The sequence below is a fragment of the Vipera ursinii genome (genome assembly GCF_947247035.1).
Source record: "Vipera ursinii genome assembly, chromosome: 2".
Lineage (NCBI taxonomy): Eukaryota > Metazoa > Chordata > Lepidosauria > Squamata > Viperidae > Vipera > Vipera ursinii.
The window spans coordinates 270,365,986-270,391,423 of record NC_139513.1 but is presented as its reverse complement, the minus strand read 5'-3'; the positions used below and the strand labels follow the sequence as shown (position 1 = coordinate 270,391,423).

The 25,438-nt window shown below is 38.2% G+C and overlaps 1 protein-coding gene across 1 annotated transcript in view; it reads right to left on the bottom strand.

Moving 5' to 3' along the window:
* LOC310636062 (chondroitin sulfate proteoglycan 4-like) overlaps positions 1 to 25,438 on the bottom strand; it is a 36,337-nt gene that overhangs the window by 10,533 nt on the left and 366 nt on the right. Inside the window, exons 2-6 of the mRNA XM_083355529.1 lie at positions 15,040 to 15,203; positions 10,171 to 13,689; positions 8,588 to 9,058; positions 8,125 to 8,301; positions 260 to 458 (exon numbers count right to left, since the gene is read on the bottom strand). Of these exons, the coding sequence (XP_083211655.1) occupies positions 260 to 458; positions 8,125 to 8,301; positions 8,588 to 9,058; positions 10,171 to 13,689; positions 15,040 to 15,203 (4,530 nt within the window). The remainder of the gene's footprint in view (positions 1 to 259; positions 459 to 8,124; positions 8,302 to 8,587; positions 9,059 to 10,170; positions 13,690 to 15,039; positions 15,204 to 25,438) is intronic.

The following is a 25,438-nucleotide window of genomic DNA, read 5'->3' as shown; positions in this document are numbered from 1 at the left end:
ATAAAGCCTAGGTTTTGCTTTTTTCAGAAAGTTTGCTTTCTGAACATAAAACATAAAAGGATTATTCTTGCAGCTAATATGTTATATGCTAAGTCATGGAATTACCACAAACACCATTCAATTCTCTCTCTATTCAGCTGATTTATTAAAGATCCCAAAAATATAGTTCTCATAGTGTGTTTAACTCTTAACTGGGCTATTTTTAATAGAAGCAAAAACATCATTAACTCTGACATGAAATTCCATCAGTGCAAAATACCTCTATGGACCAATACCACTTGTCCTTCTTCAATCTGAGCTTGGGTAAAATTAAGGATACTCTTGCTTGGAGAAGACTTGAGTGCCAAGTGGCCATTATTGGGAGGAGAAACAGAATACAATAATTCTGCTGGAGAAGAATCTTTATCTTCTGCCAAGAGTTCATTCGTTGTTATTTCAGTGACTGATCCTACCCACACCTTAAAGAAAAAGAAGAAAAAACAAATGTTACTCAGATTCTGGCTTTGCTGTTAAAATATATAGTTTTGTAAACAAGGTTGGTTTTAAAAGCAGCTGAGCTTTGCTGAGATATCTTTTTAAATAACCTTTATGGTAGAGGTTTTTCAAAAGAATTAAAAACAGTACACATTTTGAATTAAAGAAGATTAAAGAAAAATAATCAGAAAGTTTGAAACAGATTAGGAATAGAGGAGGGAGGAGTGGGAAGGGGAGGAGGGAAGGGAAGGGAAGGGAAGGGAAGGGAAGGGAAGGGAAGGGAAGGAAAGGAAAGGAAAGGAAAGGAAAGGAAAGGAAAGGAAAGGAAAGGAAAGGAAAGGAAAGGAAAGGAAAGGAAAGGAATAAAAAAAACTTTGCTGATATATTTCTTAAGGATTTACTGTAGGTTAAGATACACAACATAGGGTTCATTTGATGTTTTGGAGTATAAAAGCAACTTGCTGACTCTAAGTATTGGAAACGTAGATCCAGGACTTAGAGGAAACAAGTTGCCTGCCCTGGAGCTAATCAACAAGAGTACCGTATTACTGTAGTAACAATAATAGTATCCAACTAAATTAGATTATTAAAATAAAGCAAACAAGCTAACAATGACTGGGCCCTTGTGTGAAAGGTTCATGAACATAGTTCAGTTCTGGCACGCAGAATAAACCTCTCATCTCAGAGGCACCTTGTTCTTTGATGTTAAGTTTGCATCTGACTATGATTAGTACATCAGTGGATAAATTTAAAAAAAAATCTGACAAGACTGAAACCTACCCATCCCGCTGTAGAATGTAGACTGTAAAATTCATTTCAAAAGACTTCAGCTAAATATCAAACCACATCCTGCATAAATTATTATCTAAAGAAACACAGCATGGAATTGCACAGCCTGTGAGCATACAAATATTAAAGTATCTGAGATCACTGAAGTAGCTTTATTGTCTCATTTATCTGTCTCAATAGTATCAGTACTTCCTTGCACATTGAAGTACAGATGTATCTAAAATTAAAACAAATGGGGAAATAACTGGGCTAAACTGATGTCAATACTTAGCTGCATTTTGCTGACCTGACACAAAAGAGAGACAGACGCCAGGCTAAAAGAAATTGGAAGGGTGCCCAAAGTCATAATATCTTGGACATCTTACTGCAAGTTTCAGATAGCCACTGGATATTGTACATAATAATTATGCACGTTTGCTTGCATACACACACACAAACACACACAGAGAGAGAGAGAGAGAGAGAGAGAGAGAAAGAGGGAGGGAGGGAGGAGGGAGGGAGAAAGAGAGAGAGAGAGAGAAAGAGAAACACACACACATACACATTAAAGTAACTTTCCAAGTCTCTCTAATGTTTTTGCTGTAACAGAGTTCTTCCTCTGTATCTGAATTTAAGGACAATTCAGCAAGGTTTCCTTCCTATGTTTACATTCCATGCTTATACCATTTATTTACAAATTCATAGACAATTCAGTTGGGTAAGATCTGAATAGATATGCATTAAACTATCTAAATTTCTCTATTTCCTGATACTCATCTATTTGCCAAACACTGGTTTGTTGGCTGGAACAAATTTTTGAACAAATGTAGGTGACTGCTAAAAGCTCTGTTCCTTTCCAATATATGCTTTATGCATATAACTAGGTCTCATATCCTCAACATTGCTTATTTGGATTCCTGAGGAGCTTAGTTTACACATAAATCTACTCACACATACAAAGTATCAGTATATATTTAAATCTGCTTATACATACAAGGTAAAGAAATATATCCAAAAGCATGTTTGATTTGATTGCAAAAAACAAGAATGAAAAAATAATTCTTGCTACTACGGAATGTGTGAGAAAAAATATATTTTTCCAACAGAACAAGTAGATACAGAGATTTGGAGGTTAAGTGGAACAAAGTAAAAATAAAATGCTTGGTGACATAATGAAGCTATAAATGAGGAAAAAACATGCACAGGTAGTCTGTGCTGTTCATTTAATGATGGTTCAAAGTTATGATGGGCTCAAAAAAGGGATTTAAATCTTGTTCTTACACTTATGGCCATCACACCACCACCATGGTCATGAGATTGAAATTCAGGCATTGACAAATGACTTGTTCAATGTGATGTGATGGCTGTATTAGACAATTAGAAGAAATATATTACTGTTTCACTCTACAAACAGAAAGATAGTAAGACTGAATGCAAAAGCTACTGAGGATTAGTTTGTAAGTATACCTGGGAAAGTATTGAGCACAATTGTGATCAAAATGGGGGGAGCCTGTTTATGCAAATAAGACGTTAAATTGTAATAAAAGTGAAATTTTTGTAAGTTTACTGAATGCTGTTAGGTGAAGAAACATATATAGATAGTTTAAGAATTGTAAACACTGATAGAAAAGTAATGAGTTGTATGAGGCCTTGGATGAGAAATAAAAATTTATAGAAGAAGCAAAAATGGTTATGTAAACCATTGACAGTGAGAGATTGGTATATCAGGAAAAACATAGAAGATGATTGCACTGCAAACAGGGCACTTAAGAAATGTGTATGGTAAAACATGAAAAGTTAATGTCATGAATGAGTGAGTGTGGAATGAATGTAGACTGAATACAAACAAAACCAAGGATTGGATGCAAAACAAACACATGAATTTTGCATCCTAAATTCATCACATTTGAATTGTAAGCAGTCCAGAGTTGTTTGCTGAGATGGTCAGCTATAGAAATCAAAATCAAAATCAAAATGTAAGTATGTATGTCAAGGGGAAGCCTGAAAAAGCCATAGTTATATGGACCTGATGGTTATTCCCAAACTATCAGGTTAGGAATAGTTCCTCTAAAATGGAACTGTCAGAATTTTAAATAAGAAAAGGCAGTATATGAACATGGTGGGAAAAGGGTTATTTGCAAGTACAGAAAGATATGGATAATTATAGTGAAAGGTTTTGGTATAAACTAGGTTTAGCTATATTTCTTTCCTTATATCCTGGCTTTAATTTCTTTGACTTTTTCTCACTTCCTTCATACCATGTTGTTTGCCCAGAAAGGCAATAATGTGATGGGTGTGCATACTTGTATCGACAATTGATCAACAAAACTCTATTACAGTAATCTAAATATTAATAGAAATAGGAGGGAATGAAGAATTCCAAGCCGATTGTAGTGGTTTTTGGCTATATCATAAATCATTTAACAACACGTTTTAACCAAAAATGCTTTTAAAACGGCTGTCTATAATGTGACAGAATTAGATTACTTAAATGAAGCAGAAAACAAACGTTTGTCTTTTTAGGGATTCTGTTTGCATTTTTTTTCTGAATGAGATCATACATTGTAGTAGAGAATAAATGAAGCACATTGCAGAAAAATACCGTAGCTTATTGCCAATTACCATGATCATAACAACCACTGAAAGTATTGAATCAAGGTCCTGCATATTGTAGTTTGACTGCTCTGTCCCAGTCATGTTACTCAGACAGATGTGAAAGGAGGGGTAACTAGCAAGAGCAATATGTCAACACTGTGGATCTCACACTTGCTTGTTCTTTAGAAAGATGACTCACGTGCTAGGTTTTCATCATTTCCTTGCCATTAAATTATGTCAAATTTGAAACCACAAAAATGTTTCACGTAATGCATATATGGAAAATGACGCTTAACAAATGTTATTCTAAAGAATTTTCAGTGGCTACATCTGAGCATGTAAGAGCATCTTACTTAGCATTAGACAGTATTGTGCCCAGAAACTGAAAGCAAGCTGCATCACAGTGATACAAATCCATTTAAAACCCATTTAAAGTTTTTCAAAGAGCCATGAAAAAAATGACACATACATGTTCTAAACAAAGTTAAATTATTAATCAAAATAATTATATCTGTGCAATCCATTCCACAACATTCAACAATGCCTTAAGGAATAAAGAGAATACTGCATTTCTCCCCCCCACCACACCCTCAATCCTCATGGAAGGCTGCTTCTAGAAGAAATGAGTCATGCTTTGGTCTCTCTGAAACCAAGATCCTGAGGTGACTAAATCCCAACTGCAATGACTAACTTCATCCCAGCCCAGACCATACATTTTCTGAAAATGATGGTGAGGTAAAGCTCCAGCCCTGAGCTTCAGTTAAGCTGGTCCAATGGAGTACACATGCTTAGAGTATGGCCTGACTCTTTCAAAATCAGCACAGCCGTGCTCTTTTATGGATTACTGCAATATCATATACAGGTAGCCCTTGACTTACAACAGATCATTTAATGATCATTCGAAGTTACAGCAGCACTGAAAAGAGTGACTTATGACCGTTTCCCATACTTATGATCATTGCCGCATCTCCATAGTCAAGTGATCAAAACTCAGATGCATGGCATCTGATCTCATATTTATGATGGTTGGAGTAAAGTCAATGGGGAAGCCAGATTCACTTAACAATCATGTTACTAACTTAACAACTGCAATGATTCACTTAGCAACTGTGGCAAGGGGTCAAAATTCACTTCACAACTAACCCACTTAGCAACATTAATTTTGGGCTCAATTGTGGGCGAAAGTCAAGGACTACCTGTAAACGTTACTTCAGTGCATTGTTTCAACAGATGAATTAAAGAGATTCAAATTGGATTTGAAAAAAAATATTACGACTTTAGAAGCTGATAATCAAATAAAAGTGGGAAAAAAAAGAATATTAGCGAGTACAAGAAAACTTTATATACTGAATCCTTACAAAATAAAAACAGAGCTTACTTTGCCAACAGAAGATCTCAGGAAGCAGCTTGGAAAAGAAAAAAATGATTTAGCATCACCAAAATAGTGAACATATTCACATTGTACGCTATCCTATCTTTATTATCTGTTTAAGAACACATTTTATTTTCATTTATCCTAGTTTTGTCTTACATATTCTCCATTATTTCAGGATTTTCTTGATAAGGTTTGAGAACACCAAATATTTGGCCCAGATGTATACACTTTTTATTTAGCTTTTCCATTTCATATTTTCATTTTAAAATGTTAATATTAGCAAATCCACAGCTCTGAGATTTCTTTCCCCTTTATGCATGTTTCTAAGGATCACACTCTGGTTGGTCTTCATTACTAAAAAGAGTTGTTTCTGATAAATGGGGAAACTTCCATAAAATTGAAAACTGATCCCCCTTCTGGTTATACTGCAGTACTTACGCTAAAAATCATGCCATCTAAAAATACAACTACTTTTGCTCATTTTAAAATTTGGGGTAAGAGGATCTTTACTAAGAAAATAAGAGATAACTAATGTTAGTATATCTGTGACAAAAAGATGTTGGATAGTTATCGCCTTAACAATTTAATGCCTAAAGATATTTTTTTAAAAGTAACTTCAAAATACCTACCCATCCGATAAATAGATATAAAAAGAAAAAGCCAGTAAGAATACAAACCCAAAATCACCAATGAACTAGTTAATCCTATAACCCATAAAAAAGGAACTTAATGATTGTTAATATTGTCCTCTATTAGTCCCAACTAGTAAGGACAAAGATTATGGAATTTGGCTAGGCCATAGACACTTCAAGCTATCAGAAAGCAGTCAGTAGAATTTGGAATGAATTTCAGAGGAAAGCTATACACAATGGATCAAAAACTCCTATGACAATCATGAGGAAAAGAGAGCAGTGTAAAAAAGAATGAAAAAAGTAGTGCTAAGGAGTTTGCAATTTAAAAAAGGGGAGGGGGAGAAGAACATTTACGCTAAAAATTGATGGGCAGTTTTAGTTACTGTGGCTTATAAATAGGTGATGTGGAGATGACATAGCAATGTGGAAATCTGCTTCCATTCTATTTGTACCTTCTCATTCAGAACTCATTCAAGGAGACTATTTGATTGAAGTTATTTACAAATGTTTGAAAGTTCCAAATAGACTCTAGAAAGAGTATAGAGAAGAGCAACAAAGATGATTGGGGGACTGGAGGCTAAAACATATAGGGAACGGTTGCTGGAATTGGGTATGTGTAGTTTAATGAAGAGAAGGGTGAGGGGTGACATGATAGCAGTGTTCCAATATCTCAGGGGCTGCCACAAAGAAGAGGGAGTCAAGGTATTCTCCAAAGCGCCTGAGAGCAGGACAAGAAGCAACGGATGGAAACTAGTCAAGGAGAGAAGCAACCTAGGACAAAGGAGAAACTTCCTGACAGAACAACTAACCAGTGGAACAACCTGCCTTCAGAAGTGGTGAATGCTCCAACACTGGAGGTTTTTGGGAAGAGACTGGCCAGCCATTTGTCTGAAATGGTATAGGGTTTCCTGCCTGAGCAGGGGGTTGGACTAGATGACCTTCAAGGTCCCTTCCAATTTATTATTATTAATTTTATGCACCTGGAGTTTTTTTTTAAAGAGAGGTAATGAACACTCCATTGCTGGAGATCTTCAAGAAAAGATTGGACAACCATTTGTTCAGGATGCAATAAAGTCTCCTGCCTTTGACAGGAGGTTGGACTAGAAGACCTCCAAGGTCTTTTTCAGCCCTATCTATGATTCTATGAATTAATTGATTAAATTACCAATCAAGTGGCAATTCTTAAATATAATTAGAGGATGCAATATTCCCAGAAAAATCAACTTTCAAACATTCTACTGTAGAAATGGAGAGATAATTCTGCCCCTTTGCATTGTACTTGTTCAAATTAATAATTTCTCATCATTTAATCCTGTTATTAACTTATTTTAAACAAGACCAATTATATGCTAGCAATAACAGCACAGAGTTGGGATATGAGCATTAAAAATAAATCAAGGACACAATGAAGATGCATTGCTGTCTGCCTTATCTTTTTCATAGTCCCCAGGATTTCTTTTAAATTCAACAGTAGCAAAATTGAAAAATTGTCCAGATGTTTTAAACACTGGTATAACCTCTAGAGGGAGCACATTTGGTGCAGTGGCATCAGGCTAGAAACCGGGATACCGTGAGTTCTACCGGTAGTACCATCTTTAGGGACAAATCCATCTGGGTGGCCTTGGGCCAGTCACACTCTCTCAGCCCTAGGAAGGAGGCAATGGCAAAACCACTTCTGAAAAAAAACTTGCCAAGAAAACTGCAGGGATTTGGGCACAACTGAATGGAAAAAATATACGCTAGAACAGCAGTTCTCAAAATGTGATCTCTGGATCCTTCAGAGTCCCTGAGAAGCTCTCAAGGGGTCTACAAACTCAAATATTTTTAAAATTCTCAGTTTCCATTTCTAATATAGTTAATATTGATAGATGTAAAGCAAAGTTCTATGAGTTTAAAGTAACTTTACCTGTTTTCTAATAAATTTATTCAATGCCACTCCAAGAAAGTAACACTTTATAATTCATCCATATCACGATAACTCAACTATAGTCCCAATTAACTTCTCCTATTTTAGAATATCTTCTTCCAGGACTTTGGAACCCCTCAATCATTTTTAAAAATGAAGGAGTCCTGAGATCAAAATGTTTGAGAACTGCTGTTCTAGATGGTTATTCATATAATACAGATAACCCGGAGACAAGTATTTTTTCATATATATGAGATACTTCTAGTAATGTGTTAATTATCTTTGTGTTTCTATTTGCACTTCACCTGTTACAAACAGAAGACTGTCATGTATAACTAGTTAAACATTTAGATCTGAAATCCCTCAGGACATACCCGGAGTGCTATATTTCTCTTTATGATGGGAGCTTCATCATTTACTGGTGTAATAGTCACAAATATGATCTGAGGCAAGCTTTGCTTCCATAGCTGTGTGCAGTTTGCAACAATGGTAAAATTATCAAGCAGCTGTTCACTGTCATCATGAACATAGAAGATCAACCCATGTTCTATCTGAAATAGGAAAGTCACAAAATTAAAAAATGCATCCACTTTAAAAATTAAACCATAAGCATGTAGTCTCTCCAGTTGTTGAACTAGTGTTACTTAATCTCAACACATTATTTTCTCCTTGAACTACCCGCTATATTATATATAACAATGGGGACTATACAGGGAGGTTCTTGAAGCCTGAAGTCCAAAAACAGGAAAGCTCAAGAAGTTTTAATTGTTCTCTGATATACGATTTCAAGATCTAATTATAAAATCAAAGCCAGAAATGTATCTAGAATAACTTTACCTGTTTTCTAGTAAAATTAGTCAATACCATTCCAAAAAAATGAGAGTTTGCAATTTGCCCATGTTTTGGTGGATCAACTACACCAAAGTCACAATTAACGTCTGCAAAGTGCCTATTAGAAATTTTTAGAATATCTTCTTTAATGACTTTTGAACCGCCTTCAGCGACTGTGAAGTTGTGTACTTCTAGTGGGATCAGCTTTGGAATGATGGCCACAGTCATTCCTATTCCACTGGCTGTCTGGTTGCCATTGGTTACATCCAAGGAAAAGTGGTCTTGGAGTTGGTTGGAGATGGTCTGTATGTATTGGATAATGCCATCATTAATATCTTGTTGAGTAAAAGACAAAACTGGATTTTCTTCTGCTCCAAGGTAATTATTTTTTGATGTAATCTTCCAAAGATAGCCATAGACTGGAGATGATCTTACTTTGAATTCTATCTCTGATGGCAAGCTGCTTTCATGCACAGCCTTAAAAAAAATATAAGACCAGGGCATTGGTAACATAAAGATGAGTGCTTTTTTTCTAAATACTATACAGCTTTTTATATTTAATCTTTAATAACAGCATTGAATATTCTGATGGTTTATCTGTGTCCCTACAGGTATAGAGGCTTTCCAAACTCTTTCAATCTCTCTGTCTATCTGCCTATGTGTCTTTTTTGCATGTCCCACCTTGCATTCTGTGACACAATTACCAAAAATTGGCAGCATGGTTTGTTATCTTGAGATGGGAAACACACAAAACCTTTACTATTAAATAAGGATTATTCAATAAATTTAAAAGAATTCTTGGTGCTCTCCAAGGTAAAAAGGTAAAGGTAAAGGTTCCCCCGCACATGCGTGCTAGTTGTTTCCGACTCTAGGGGCCGATGCTCATCTCCGTTTCAAAGCCGAAGAGCCAGCGCTTGTCCAAGGACGTCTCCGTGATCATGTGGCCGGCATGACTAGACGCCAAAGGTGCACGGAACGCTGTTACCTTCCTTCCATAGTGGTCCCTATTTTTCTACTTGCATTTTTACGTGCTTTCGAACTGCTAGGTTGGCAGAAGCTGGGACGATTAACAGGCGCTCACTCTGCTACCTGGCACTCGGGATTCGACCCGCCAAACTGCCGATCTTCTGATCGACAAGCTCAGCGTCCTAACCCACTGAGCCACCGCATCCCTTGGTGCTCTCCAAGTTTGCTTACAAATATTTCATTACCCAATTAAGTAATATGATAAGAGCAAGTAAGTATGGAGTTTGCTGCTTATTTCCTCATTGGAAGTTGATTAATTAAAGCATTGTTTTCTGCCTGATTGTTTCTGCCTGTTATTAATGAACATTATTAATCAAAAACATAAATATATTTATATACAGCTCCTTAGATTGAAGAATCTCAAAAAATAACTTATAAAATAATTTCAGTATAGTAAAAGATATTCATTAAACAGGTTAAGAAAAAGATAATACACAGATGTTCTTCCAATGTTCAGAGTTGGAAGGCTTGGATGAAGAAATTTACTGAAATCAAGGAAACACAATTCTGTACAAAAAATATTTTAAAGATTTGCTATAAATTACTAGATAACGTCATCTTACCAGCAATTTTCCATTACTGATTTGAACAGGTTTCCCTTCTTCAACCAAAAGGCTGTGGTTATGTAGGACCACTGGTGGACGCTGATGACTTTCCAAATATATCTGAATGTTCATTTCAACATCCAAACGGAGGCCTTTAGCATAAACAGTGAAATTCAATGTGTCAATCAAATTATTGCTATCATCATGTTTATAAGTCACATGTTCCATTTTGAGATCATGCTGAGTAAAAGTGGTCAGTGCTAAATGATTAACAAAGATTTGTCCATACTTCGGGGAGAAAAATATCTCAAATATAATTTCATGATCACTTCTAATATCTTGATTTGTGATAGCACTCAAGTTAGTGGTGGTAATCACTGCTTCTTTTCCTTTTTGGATCAATAATCCTGTATTGTTTGCTAGGAGGACATATGGTTCAGAAGCACTTACTACTAACAATGATGACGTATAATGTTTTCCATCAGTGACAAATAGCACAAAACGACCATAAGTGGCACCTCGATGAACAAAGAGGACTTGCTTTTGCATAAGGTCCTCTTGCTTGAACTGATACAGTCTATGTGATGTTTCATTGACAAGAACCAAGTCTCCATTAGGAATGCCACGCCTGGTGTATAACAACTGATTATCATCAAAATCTGTATCAGGATCATGATAGCAAAGATCATCCAAAGTCAACAGTTTCCTCCCATTCTTAACAACATGAAATATCTTATCCACCACTCGTACTGGTTTTTCATCATTTTTCAGATGGATAGAAATATTAAATTTTATCCCTACTGTTAATGGAAACTCTTTTTCTAAAACCTCTTCTCCAAATTTTATGGCAGTTGCAGTGATATGAATTTCATCATACTGTGTCTCTGAGTTATCATGTAGATACATAAGACGTTCTCCATATATATCCTGATTAGTGAAACTACTAAGATTGTTGTTACTTTCTGGGGAATCAGAAAAATTAATAAGCATTAATTTCCCATGTTGAGGACTTTTTGCAACCTTATATTCAAAAGTCGTATTACTGAAGCTCTGCACAAACAATTCTGATTTTGTTATCAGTGATCCTTCACCTTCAGTAACAGTAAGACCATTGTTTATCAAAATAATGTTTTGTGGGTTTGTTTTGATCTTAATTTTGAAATCATAGATAGTTGATACCACATACTGAGTACTAATGAAGAATTGAAATGAATCCAGACTGTCTTCATGGGACTTCCTGTATAACTGATACTCTACTTTACAATCAGAAATATTCTGTTGGCTGAAGCTGGAATTTATTTGCAATGGGACATTATCAAGCAGAATTCTTCCTTTCTCAGGTAAGGATTGCAGCTTGTAAAGAAATTCATTTTCTGACAGGTCTATTTGTGGTATCATCACAAGAAGATTACTAGAATTAAGATGCTCTCTCTCTGATTTATCAATAACTAATGGCACATATTTCAGTAAATTATAAGTCAGCCATTTTACTCTAACAGCAAACAGAAACTCTTGGCTTATATTGCTACCAATGATAATTTTAAACTTAAAATGTTCATGGACATTATCTTGCTGAATTGCTTTGAAGGTAGAAAGATATCTCACACGACCACGTTCAATGGATCGTTGAGAGAAAAAAACAGTTTTTTTCCATTCTCCACCAGTATGCCTTCTCTGAATTTCTCCAAAAAAGGGTTCTTCTGTGATTTCATATCTTATTTCCAGCTCTTGTTGAAAAGCAATTATTTCTGTGGCCAAATGGCTGAGTGTTATCAACACTGTGGTGCCTTGTACCACATCAACTCCCGTATTGTTGACTAATTTATAATCCAGGGGTACAGCCATGACACGCAACACGACTGTGTTGCTAACTTTCTCCCCATCGCTTGCTCGCAGAACAATCCTGGAATTCTGAACTCCAGTGTGGACAAAGAAAACATTACCATGTTGTAAATCCTCATAGGAAAAGGTACTAATTGTTTTCCCAGGAGTTTTGGAATTTTCTAGAAAACCTGCATCTGCATTTGAATTTCCAAGGACTGTAATACTAAGATCTAAAGCACTTGTGTCGTTGTCCACAATATTTATGGAATCTATGCTCAGGCATTTCTTGAAGTATTCTAAGAGAGTAAATAAGTTTCCATTTGGAAATATGAGTTCTGGAGCATCATTTATTGGTCTCACTGTAATAGTAAACATATATTCATCATTTCCTTGGAGATATGGAGGCATCTTCCTTTTACTGCTTGTAGAAACAGAGAAAGTGAAATAATCATAGTCTTCTTCAGAACCATCATGAACATATAAAACTTTGCCTTGCCACAAATCTAGCATAGTAAATGTGAAGTCTTCTTGCTTTGACACAACATTAAACCTCAACTGGCCATAAGAAGGGGGATGTTTAATTCTAAAAAGAATTTGCGACTGACGAATCCCCAGTGCTTTGAAGTCCACACTGACTTTAATGTGCTTAGATCCAAGAAATGCTTGCCCACCTTCTGGCACAATCAAGTTGTTGACAAGCAAAAAATGGTCATGACTTTCTTTCTTAAGTAGTTTAGGAGTCAGAGTACCAACAACAGCCTGCTTTTCTGGTGCAAAATTAGGTGTCGTGCATCCTACTGAAATATCCTTAGTCACTAGAACATTTTTCAAGGATTTGTTTTGGGAATCAATTATCAAATCTTTCAAGCAGCCTCTAAAAGATCCGCCTTCTCCATATCTCCCAGAAACTGAAGCTAAACCTTGTTTCAGCACTTCTGCACGGAGTGCATCATTTATTCCACCAACATATAAGGCCCCTTTAAGAACAGGAAGCCTACTATGAGAAGGCAATGGGGTTTTCACAATTTTCTTTTCTAGAGTGAGTTCGACATATTTTATGGAAAATTTTAGTCTGATAACATGCCACTGGTTGTCATTGACGGGACTAAGAGAAGAAAGTTCAAGTCTATTTTTACCCATTCTAATGTGAGCTTTAATGAGACCATTTTCAATTTCCATTGCAACAAAGTCTCCTAAGGGACCAGAACTATAGAGCAGCAATCCCCTCGGAACCGTAGTTTGCACCGAATATTCCAAGATGCCTCCTGCTTGGATATTCCAAAGAGGAAATGAAATGTAGGATTTGGAATTAAAAAAATTTATAGGCTCTTCTTCCCCTGCAAAAAATTCATTGCTGCAGCTCAGTGATACTTCGTGAATGTCTTTATTTCTTGCAGACGATCTCAGGGACGTTAAGATATCATGGTTGTTAAATATCACATTGTTAATACATCCTCGGAAATTAATTGGTGTATTGTTAAGATAGTAGACATTAAGGTTACCTCTCCCACCTATATAGAGACCATATTCAATGTTTAGTTCAAATACTAAGAAATCTGGCACTATTGCACTAGTCTGATATTTTTTATCGATCACTAGAGTAATATTTTCTCTTTCGTGATGAATTTCAAGAAGATGCCAATCTAAATCATCAAGTTGTGAGTGTAATTGAGAATGAAGGATCTGTTCATTTGTGCGAAAGTTGATCCTCACCTGTAAAAGAGAACTGAGTTTGAATCATCCAAGAAAAGCCATGACAATATGTTCAAAGCTATTCAAAATAATTGCATATACATTTCTTCAACCAAACTGAGCAGAAAAGAGAGAAAATGTAAAATACAACTCTGAATGTAGAATAAACTATTATTTTCCATTTCACCCAAACTCAAAAAAGTGTTATAATGTTAGTTTAAAAAAGCTAGGACTAAACCTGTTTGAGGATTTTAAACCATGGTTTGTCAAATAAGACACAATTTTCTTATTCATACATAATACTAAAACATTATTGAAAGGTTGATACATCAAAGTAAACCCCAAATAATAAAACAAACAGGCAGTAAGCAAAATGATCAGATCCATAATCCTATGTACTCCAGATAGGTAATCTGTACAACAATCACTTAGTTCAGGTGTGATTTTAGTTTGTTCAAAACCAAAATGGAAGACATGTCTAACCATTCGTTAGTTAGGCCTAACTAATGTAGCCATACTAAATTATAATGTGAACACTAAAGTTATATTAATATGATAATATCTAAGATTGCAACAAAGTGATATATAAAATTTAAATGAATTACAGTTAAATAGAAAACATTGTGGAACATTTACTTATCAGGGTCTGATGGATCTTCTGGGCAGCTGCACAAAACCTTTTGCACTGTAAAAAAAGGCAGTTCATGAACAGCATCCAGGCATGGGCTAAATCTGGGCAACCAGGTTATCTACTAATCAAAGGTATGAGGAATCTGGTTCAAATGTCTCCATAAAACCAGCAATGAAGAACATGTTCTATAGTTTCCATCTGTCTGGAATCACAAGGACAGACTCCTTCAGGCAATAATACTCCAATACTGCAGAGGGCAGAGCATGGTATTGGGCAAGAGAGAAAGCTGGATATTTCTAGTTAGCAATTGTGGCAATATATTTAATGTGTACTGGTACAAGAAAACAGGAGCCTTTCCTAGATCTGTTTGCCTTTATCCTTTGCTACCAGATATGTTTCACCTGAATATATTCCATTTTAAGATCTGAAGAGGGAGAGTAGCCTAGATTTAAAAAAAAATAGATTCAACAGCCTTGATCCATGTAGATCGAAAATTATCCTGAAGAATTAATGGTGCTAGTCCTTGAAGACAGAATTTAAGCTTTAACCAAAGGTTTATAGAAGCTCGACAAATTCATTATTCAACTTTTATCATACCTGTCTCCATTCTAGATATGCGTTTGAGACACAGCAACAAAATGAGGCTTGCATGAACCATAAATATATTTAGCTGTTAAAAAAGAAAGTGGGAGAAGGATCAGATCTAGCATAAATTACATGTGTATATTTTATAATCTTACCTGTATATTTCCAGAATTTAATTCCACCAAAAAATAATCTTCCTTTCCAGAAGCAAGAAAAAGCAATCCATCAGGTCTATTTGTCTGAAAACGTAATTTCAGTGATATTTCATACACTGTTTCAGCAACCTTTAATTGTATGTAGCTTTCTCCATAAAATGATGCTAAAAGGCAAAAGAAGTTATTGTAACTTCATGATACAAAATAGTTTATCAACGTTACATAAATAAAGGATTTGGTCACAGAGGCAATCACAGAAAACACTTTCAACCCTCTTGTGTCTCATATGAGGTTCTTATAGCCACCTGGATTGGCTCTTATATTACAATTCAAAGCCTTGTGATTGAGATCCATTAGTTTATTGAAGAGCTCCAGGAGATGAGAAGCATCACAAGACATGCCTAAAACATCTTTGGAGGAAGACTAGAAATGAGTCTGATCAATTCAGGTGAGTATTATACCAGGGATTACCTTGTAGTGTTAAGAGTGGCAAAACATAAATTTTTCTCTGCCCTTACTGATCTGTCAATAGCTGTTCAGCAGCCTTGTTTAGGATATTCTAAATCCTTGTCGAACAGAGAGGGTCCCCAGGGCTTTTGTGAGAAATGTTCAGGCTATCTGGTAGATAAAGTCACTCAGACCTGCTGACCTGGATGCTAACTGGAAAAGCCTGGCCACGGTGCCTGTAACTGGGACTTGTGGTGTAAATTATCAGTTTGAACCCATGATTCTTCAGGAAGTGGACAGCCAGACCCCTCTGGATCATTAAAGTAGCCAGAGAAGTGACTTGCAGTTGAGTCCATCCTGTAAGCATGGCCTCTTTGAGGGAAAAAGTGGTACTCCTGCTTAAGGAGACAATGTTGCATCTCCTCAAGAAGTCATCCTTGGACCCTATGATTCTAGATAACTATCCTCCTGTCTCTAACCTTCCTTTTTAGGGAAGACTGTAGAAAAGGTGGTCAGTCTGCAATTGATAAGAATCTTGGAAGTTATGGATTATGCAGACTCATCTCAATCAGTTTTATGGCCAAAATTTAGTATGGAGACAGTCTTGCTTATGTCTGTAGATTACCTGTGGCTCAGCTAGGATGAATGTGGTGCTTCTTGACCTCTCAGTAGCTTTTGATACTATCAACCACAGTATTCTTCAGAGCTGGCTCTGGGCCTTGGAGATAGGGTTTTAAAGTAATTATCTTCTTTTCTGCAGGGCCAGTTTCAGTCAGTATTGATTGATGGGAGAGATGTCACACTTTAGTCCCCTCTTTTGTGGGATGTCACAGAGGTCAAATCTTTCTCCCCTTTTATCAACATCAACCTGAATCTTTTGGATGAGGAATACCAATCTGGGGTTCAGTATTATGAGTATGATCTCAGGATGGCCAAGTGAGGCTACTGAGATTTCCTAGTGGATGCAGGGTTTGTGGGTTTGGATGGGAGGAGTCATCTCTGCCTCAAACCTACAAAGACCATCTGGATTTGAACATTTAACCTTGGATGGGATAGCATTTCCCACTGAAGAGTAGTAAACAACCTGGACTCTTCCTGGATTCATAAGTCTTGCTCTTGAGTAGGAAACAGTTGTGGCCAGGAAACCCTTTGCATAACTTCATCTGGTGCACCAGATGCAACATTTCTTAGATCAGGAGATCTTTCAGACAGACACTTATGCCATAATTATCTTGTGGCTCAACTACTACAACACAGTATGCATGGGGCTGCCCTTGAAGACCACTCAGAAGCTTCAACTGATCCAGAATGGAGCAATGAATACAGCGGTAGGTATTCCTCAATATGCCTATGCAACACCTCTGTTCCATAAGCTGGGTTGCCACTTTGCTTCTGGGTGTGATTTAAAATGCGGATTATGATTTATAAAATCCTGCAAAGCCCCCATAAGCATAGCTTCTCTGTCACAGTGCCTGCCCTCTGGAATGAGGTTCCTCCCGAGATCTGGCTGATAGCATTCCAGAAACCTGAAAGACCTGGCTGTTTTCCCAGGCTTTAGGCTAGAGTGGTTGGAGCCACTCTGTATGTTGCTGTTGGCCAGATTCGCCATCTTGCTCATTGTTTTTTATCTGGATTGTACATTGTTTTTATTCTGTGAGCTGACCAGAGTCAATAGGAATCAGGTGGTGTTCAAGTCAAATAAATATTTCCCCTGCACATTTCATACTTAACTCATGACAATGTTTTCAAGCAGCCCAATTTACCCACTCGCATTTGCACCTACATCCCAAGTTTGTCCTATTCATGAGAAGGCAAACATATAAATTGGGCTAAATGGGTTACAATGATACCAGCCATAAGACCTAAATATGTTTTTCAGACCATCCCTTGGTCTGCTGAGAGATAAGGGAAAGCTGCACTTATTTTCCTTTTATTTTTACAGAATCAGTCTGGCCATTACAAGAAAAAAATGAAACATATAATAGTTTTTTGTCTGAACATACATCATCAAGGATTTTTGTCCAAGTAATACAGGGCTGTCTTTTGTTCAGGAAATCTATAACATACCAGGAGATTGATGCACTAAAACAACTATTGTGGAGCACTGCACTGCATTTTTAAATGTGGAGGTGGGATCACTTTAAAGCTTAAGGGATAAAGACAAAGCCTCAAAGTGAGGTTCAAATCCCTGTGACTTTATGGAGATATTCATGCAGCTTTCTTGGTACTGTTGAAGTATCTTCCTGGGATGCTATTCTGACTTGCCTGTTTACCCTCCCATCCCGACCCCAGTTAGTCCACAACCAAATTTAATCCTGGTCAGAATTTTTGATTTTTTGGAAATCAGACAAAGATAGCAAGGTGCTGCCAAACAACTGGGTCATTTTAATACTAAAAATGGACACATCACCCTAACACCCCCCCCAAAAAAACCTTCATACATTCTCTCCTTTAGGCTCTTTTAGCCTGATGAAAACTTTTGTATCCATATGGTTCAAGAAAGATTTTTAAAAAGTATAGCTCTATCCCCACCACCCCTATTATGTATTCGGTTCTTGAAGGCATTAAGCGAGACGAAGTGTTCAAACAGCAACAAGTTTATTCTCAGTCAGAACATAACAGAAGCAAGCTAATAGCTGCTGCGCAGCTATTTATATGGTTGGCCTCTAGGCAGCGACCAATAGATTTGAAGGAGCAGTTTCCCGCCCCAAACTACTTAACTGTCTGGAGACAGCAAGTCTAGCTCAGCCCAGTAACCTATAGAAAGTAGGTCAACCATTAAGCAAGAGTTAACATAAGCAAGTGAATTATACATACAGTGCCAATACATTACAACCCCCACCCCAAAAGGCTGCCAATTATTTTCATTTTGAAATAAAATAATGTTCAACGTTTTTCTGAACATGAGCATTAGTTTTCAGAATCTGTGAGACTGTAGAAAAGATTGAATGAGAAATTGTGGGTGGTGGTGACAGTATTGACAACGACATTATGTACCTGAAGACCTATGACAATGCTTTATCTTGAAAAGGGAATAGAATGTACCAAAACAAGATTTAGGAATGAAAAAACTCTTTGAAGTGAGAATAGAAATATGCTAAAAAAGAAAAAAAATATTGATCTTGTTATGAGATTTGTAAAGTATATCTGTCTATATATGTAAAATAGAGGTCATAAGCTAAATATTTCACAAACCTTATATTGCCATTCCTCTATTGAGTTCTAGCACAAGTAATGGAATAATAATAATAATAATAATAATAATAATAATAATAATAATAATAATAATAATAATAATAATAATTTGGAAGGGACCTTGGAGGTCATCTAGTCCAAGCCCCTGCTCAGGCAGGAAACCCTATACCATTTCAGACAAATGGCTGTCCAGCCTCTTCTTAAAAACTTCCAGTGTTGAAGCATTCACAGCTTCTGGAGGCAGGTTGTACCACTGGTTAATCGTTCTGTCAGAAAATTTCTCCTTAGTTCTAGGCTGCTTCTCTCCTTGGTTAGTTTCCATCCATTGCTTCTTGTCCTGCCTTCAGGTGCTTTGGAGAATAGCTTGACTCCCTCTTTTTTGTGGCAGCCCCTGAGATATTGGAACACTGCTATCACGTCATTAAACTAGACATACCCAATTCCAGCAACCATTCCTTATGTTTTAGCCTCCAGTCGCCTAAACAACTTTGTTGCTCTTTTCTGTACTCTTTCTAGAGTCTCAACATCTTTTTTACATAATGGTGACCAAAACTGGATGCAGTATTCTAAGTGTGACCTTACCAAGGCATTGTAAAGTGGTATTAACACTTCACATGATCTTGATTCTATTCCTCTGTTAATGAAGCCTAGCACTGTGTTGGCTTTTTTGGCAGCTGCAGCACACTGCTGACTCATATTTAAGTGATTGTCCACTAGGACTCCAAGATCCCTCTCACAGTTGCTACTATTCAGCAAGGTACTACCTATAGTACACCTGTGCATTTGGTTTTTCTTGCCTAAATGTAGAGCCTTACTTTTTTCACTATTGAATTTCATTTTATTAGATAACGCCCATTCAAGTCTGTCAAGATCCTTCTGTATCTTAAGCCTATCTTCTGGAGCGTTGGCTATTCCTGCCAGCTTAGTGTCATCTGCAAATCTGATGAATTCCCCACCTATCTCCTCATCCAAATCATTGATGAAGATGTTGAAGAGCACTGGGACCAGAACAGAGCTCTGGGGCACTCCACTACACACTTCCCTCCATGTACATGCAGTTCCATTGAGGACCACATGCTGAGTACGGCCTGTCAGCCAGCTATGAATCCATCTGGTGGTGATGCTGTCTAACCCACATTTTTCTATCTTATGAAGTAGTATGTTGTGGTCTACTTTATCAAATGCTTTCCTGAAGTCCAAGTAAATTATATCCACAGCATTCCTCTGGTCCACTAATTTTTTGGTTTTACCTGTTATGAATGATATATATTTGATGATGGCATTTTCTCAAAATTCTAACTGTCTATTCTGGTCCAGAAGACATTGTAATTAATCCTTTTTGTACCAAGTGAACACTTCTGAAACAGCCTCTTAAACCTTGCTAAATATAGGAACTCTATGATGCTCTATTACCAAAGCTATCAATAATGCTAAAAATGCAAAAAAGAATATAAAGATTTGCAGAATTCAAATGCTTGGAAAACAATCAGATGAAGTGATTGAAGTCTCATCAAACTAAAAAGAATACCTCATAGATCTGAGACCACTTGTGGCTTCCAAATGCCTTTTTGTGATTACCAAACTCTGATAGTTTGCCAGGATTTTGATGACAAAGAAAAAACACAACTGTTTCCCAAAAACTAGGGAGAAGAGTGAAAATTCCAGCCCTAGGCATTTGTATGACATATGACTTACTTTTTTTTACTACCACTGCAGCTTTTAGTTCCTCCAAAGCTGCTAATTGCAGCTCTTGATCACCAAAGTCACAATGTGTATCACTGTGGCCGGCTGAATAAACCACAGTCAGTTGGGTCCATAAACACACCAAGCTGTAAAGCTTGTTTTACACACCACATATTGGCTTGGTGGATATGTTAATTCAACCAGCATAATATGTAGCTGTTCATAACAGACCAGAAAAAAACCTTGGGCTCATAGAAGATAGCTTAGTGAAGGAAACTTAGTGTGGGCCAGCTGTGAAAATGAGACATTCTCTATTGCAAGGTCCTTCCAAATAAATGGTCATATTCACACCTGGACTACCATGCACATTTCTGTTAATAACATTTGAAATAGGGCATTATAGAGCAAGGAAAACTGCAAAAGGAGCAACCAAAATAATCTTCAATACCTTCTCTATGAAAAAAGAATAGAGCATTTTGGCTTGGGAAAAATTGATGGAAGGGAAGCATGACTGAGAAGTAGTTCTTGATTTATAACCATTTGTTTAGCGACCATTTGAAGCTACAATGACAATGAAAAAAGTGGCTTATGACTGGTGCTCCCACTTAAAACCGTTGTAGCATTCTCACGGTTAAGTGATCAAAATCCAGGCGCCTGGCAACCAGCATGAATTTTGCAATGTTTCTGGGGTCATATGATTGCCATTTACAACTTTCCCAGCTGGCTTCGGACAACAAAGTCAATGGGAGAAGCAGGGTTCGCTTAACAACCACGTGATTCACTTAACAACTGAAGTGATTTGCTTATTCATTGCAAGAAAGATCATAAAATGGGTCACAATTCACTTAACAACTGCTTTGCTTAGCAACAGAAATTCCCTATTGTGGTCATAATTTGAGGACTATCTGTATACACATGTATGGACTGGAAAAAGTTGACTGAGAGAAAAATTTTCCTCTTTTTAACTATTTAACTTTTTAACTATTAAAACTAGAGATCATCCATATGGAGAGAAATCCTTCCTTTTTTGCAAGTGCTCCAGAGGCAACTGGTTAGACCTGATAAGAAACAAAATACTGGATAAAGATAGATACAGGCCTGATTAAACAGAGGTCTTTCTATGTAAGCCTAGCCATTCACTCTATAGCCTACTGTTTCTTAATCTTGGCAATTTTAAAATAGGTGGACTTAAACTCCCAGAATTCTCCAGCCATCAAGCTGGTTGGGGAATTCTAGGAGTTGAAGTCCACCCATCTTAAATTTGCCAAGGTTAAGAAACACTGCTATAGGCTTTGCAGTTCCACGTTGATTAGTTTTCCTTAGGACCCACTCCTATGTGCAACTCCACAGTGCTTTGCTCTTGTTTGAACTCAGGAATTTTTAAGAAGCAGATCTGGAATGTGTTTAGGGGTGAGAGGGAGAAACGGCTGTCAACAGATATACTGTGAAAACGTTTTCAGCATATTACAGGCGTGTAGTAATAAATCAGGCACAAGGAGAATAATCCAAATCCTATTAGAGTCAAGTGAAAAAAACAATTATTGATTTCCATGGTTCTGGTTTGTTTCCAGAACCTTCTGATGAAATATGATTTGAAAACACACATGCATAAACATAGACACTAATTTACATTCTGCGGTTCATCTTCAAAAGTGGCAATAATTTTTCTGTCCTCTACAGGCCAACAGTTTTGAGTCATGTCTTTAATATTGTAAAGTTTAAAATGGTTTAATTTAACTCAGAAATCTGTCCTTACAATGCAATTTTCCCTGAATGAAAAACTCAAGTGGCCTATAAACCAGTTCACATGCATTAAACAAGTATCAAACTTTTCCACAGATCTAGCAACAAACCCCCACCCCAAGTCTTACATACATATCAATCAGATTATTCTTTTCGTAGGTAAATAATGCTATGATCATCAAACAAATCAACCCAGAGTTCTCACTAGAGGCACAAATGACCAGGCTCAAATTATTCTACTTTGGACACAGTATGCAAAGTCTTAACTCCCTAGAGAAGGCTCTCGTGCTGGGAAACGTTAAAGGAAAGAGAAGAATAAGACTACCAGCACCAAGTTGGATGGACTAAGCCAGGGGTGTCAAACTCGTAATGTCACATGACGTGTTGTGACATATCGCAACTTTTTCCGCATTGCTGGAGCTGGGGTGGGCACGGTTTCGGCATGATGCATCCAGCAGTTTGACACTCTTGGACTAAGCCAAAGCAGCCATGGGTGCAACCTCTGGAAGATCTGAAAGGCCAGGTGAGGAACAGATAGTCATGGAAAAATTAACCAATTGTGTGGTTGTTATAAGAAGTGCAAAAAAGGAATAAGAAATAGAAGCCAAAGAAATTAATGTTATCAGAAAAGAAAATATAGCTAAATCTAGTTGACATTAACACCACTCGCTATACTTCTCCACTAGAGCAGACATGTGAAACACAAGGCCCGGGGGCCGGATCCGGCTGGCAAAGTGGTTTCATATGGCCCGCAAACCCATCCTGGAAACAATAAGGAAAGAAAAGGAGAGGAGGAGAGGAGAGGAGAGGAGGAGAGGAGAGGAGAGGTCTGAGGGAAGTCCTGCCTTAGTCCTTCCCTGCTGCCCTTTCACCATCTCCTTGCCCCCTCCTCCTGGCCTATCCTGGGGGTCTCCCATCCTATTGCTAAGGAAGCTTTGGATACAAAGCCAGGTCTCCTCACATGGAGAGGGAGTGGGCCTCCCTCTTGACTTTGCCCTCGTACCCATCATGAGCAATCTGGCTAAGGAGAGCAAGCACAGCAGCAGCAGCCTTGAGGAGGAGGTAAGTGCAACTGGGCGCCCCCTTGGGGAAGTGGGGCTGGGCTTAGTGCCGCGGGTGCTTGAGGGCGGGGCTGGGCATTTTACCTCCGCGCCACCATCCAGTCCCTAGCCCTGCATGGCCTGAGAGGAACAGTGAAGCTCCTCCAGTGGACTATGCCTTGGCACTTGCCCCGGTCCCATCTCCTTCTGCCAGAAACCCTCAGATCTGTCCCACTCCTGCCCAGGTCCCCATAGGCCCCCCTGACGTGAACGATGTAGAGCTGGCCATGCCCATCCAGTAGGCCACACACACTCCAGCCATGCCCACCCCGTAGGCCACACCCACCCTGGTCACACCCACCCGGCCCCGAGGGCAACTGCAATGCTGATGCAGCCCTCAATGAAATTGAGTTTGACACCCCTGCACTAGAGTCATGAAGTTATTTGGATCTGAAGGGAAAAATACTTTGAAGCCTTTGGGTCTTAAAAGGATTCATGCCTTTCCCTGGGTTCACATGACAGTTGGAGGGGCTCAGAAAAATTACACATTTTGTAAAGTGGTATATAGTGCTGCCTTGTTGAGCTCTCTTTTTAATGCTCTTTTAGCCTCTCCTGGTAAATGAAGCATGTATTTGGAGTTAGCTTGCTTTGCAATTCCCAAAATTCTTAGCAATTGGGATGCTAGCTAGGGAATTCTGGGCTTTTATTTTATTTGTAACATTTGACTATCCATCTTAAAAAAAACTCTGGATGGGTCATCTACCTCCCGCCCGCCCCAACTATAAAACCCAGCCATAAAATATGAAAAAAACCCTGTGCCTCAGTCATCCCTTTGGGATGCTATAACAACCACACTACCTCAGCACGTGAGCTAAAACCCAGATTTTAATAGCCTCTCAGAAGACTAAAAGAGTAAAGTCTTACTGTATCACTAGGAGATGGGTGTTCCATAAGGTGAATGGCATCCATGGAAAAGGCACACTTCCAATGTGCCAATAGACAGCAAGATTTCAGAGAAGGGACCTGGAGCGTGGTTGAACTGGTAGGACAGATACTCTCATGGTGAGATGGTCCTGCAAATAACCTAGTCCCATCCTATATAAAGTTTTAAAGGTAATAACCAATACTTTGAAAGTGGAAGGAATATGTGAACCACTACAATTCGTGCAACAGAGGTATAACATGGAAAAACCCAGGAGCATCCAACACTGTATGCACTGCTCCATTCTGGACCAATTGTAGCTTTAAAATGGTCTTCAAGGGCAGCCTTATGTAAAGCACTTTGTAATAATCTGAATAGGTGACTGAGGCATGAGTGACTATAAGCTATCTTAAATGTCACATATCTTGAGTTGCCAAGGTGAGGAAACACAGCGCAACTGAGAAGATAATAGTATAATTGCCACCATTCCTCGTAACTGGTTATGCTAACTGAAGCCACTGAAGCATTAAAGACAAAGATTTGTGGTAATTGGAAGATGACACATATAGCTAAGCTGATCTATTGACCTAAGCCACAATGTTTGTATGGTTTTGGTTCAGCATGTTGTGTGGGTGTTGCCATTCTTATCTCCAAACCATGATTTAGGCTTAGGAGGCAGCTTCACAACACACATTTGCCCACGGTTAACTTGCTCTGGCTTGCTCAGTCCAATTTCCTGGATTCCCACAAGCCATAAACCAAGAATTCAGCATAGGTCATTCAAGCAAAAAGGAGTTATTTTCAGGCTAAGTAAAGGTAAAAGGTAAAGGTTCCCCCGCACATGCGTGCTAGTCGTTTCTGACTCTAGGGGCCGGTGCTCATCTCCATTTCAAAGCCGAAGAGCCAGCGCTTGTCCGAGGACGTCTCCGTGGTCATGTGGCTGGCATGACTAGACGTCAAAGGCGCATGGAACGCTGTTACCTTCCCACCGTAGTGGTCCCTATTTTTCTACTTGCATTTTTACGTGCTTTCGAACTGCTAGGTTGGCAGAAGCTGGGACGAGTAACAGGCGCTCACTCTGCTACAGGGCACTTGGGATTCGACCCGCCAAACTGCCGACCTTCCGATCTGGTGATGGATTCAACATTCAGGGATGCATGCTCAGCACAACACGGAAGTTCAGTTTACACAGATGTGCACTCATCTGGACAGTTAGGGTTTCCCTCCTTTTTTAGATTTTGTTTGGCTGAGGAATGAAGCCCTCCCCCACCCCCTCCGGCCCCTGGGGCGAGTTTGTTTCTGCCTCCGCTCTCCCCCGGTCTGCCTTCCCGCTCCAAGCGCTGCTGCCGGCACGCAGGTGGGGCCGCGG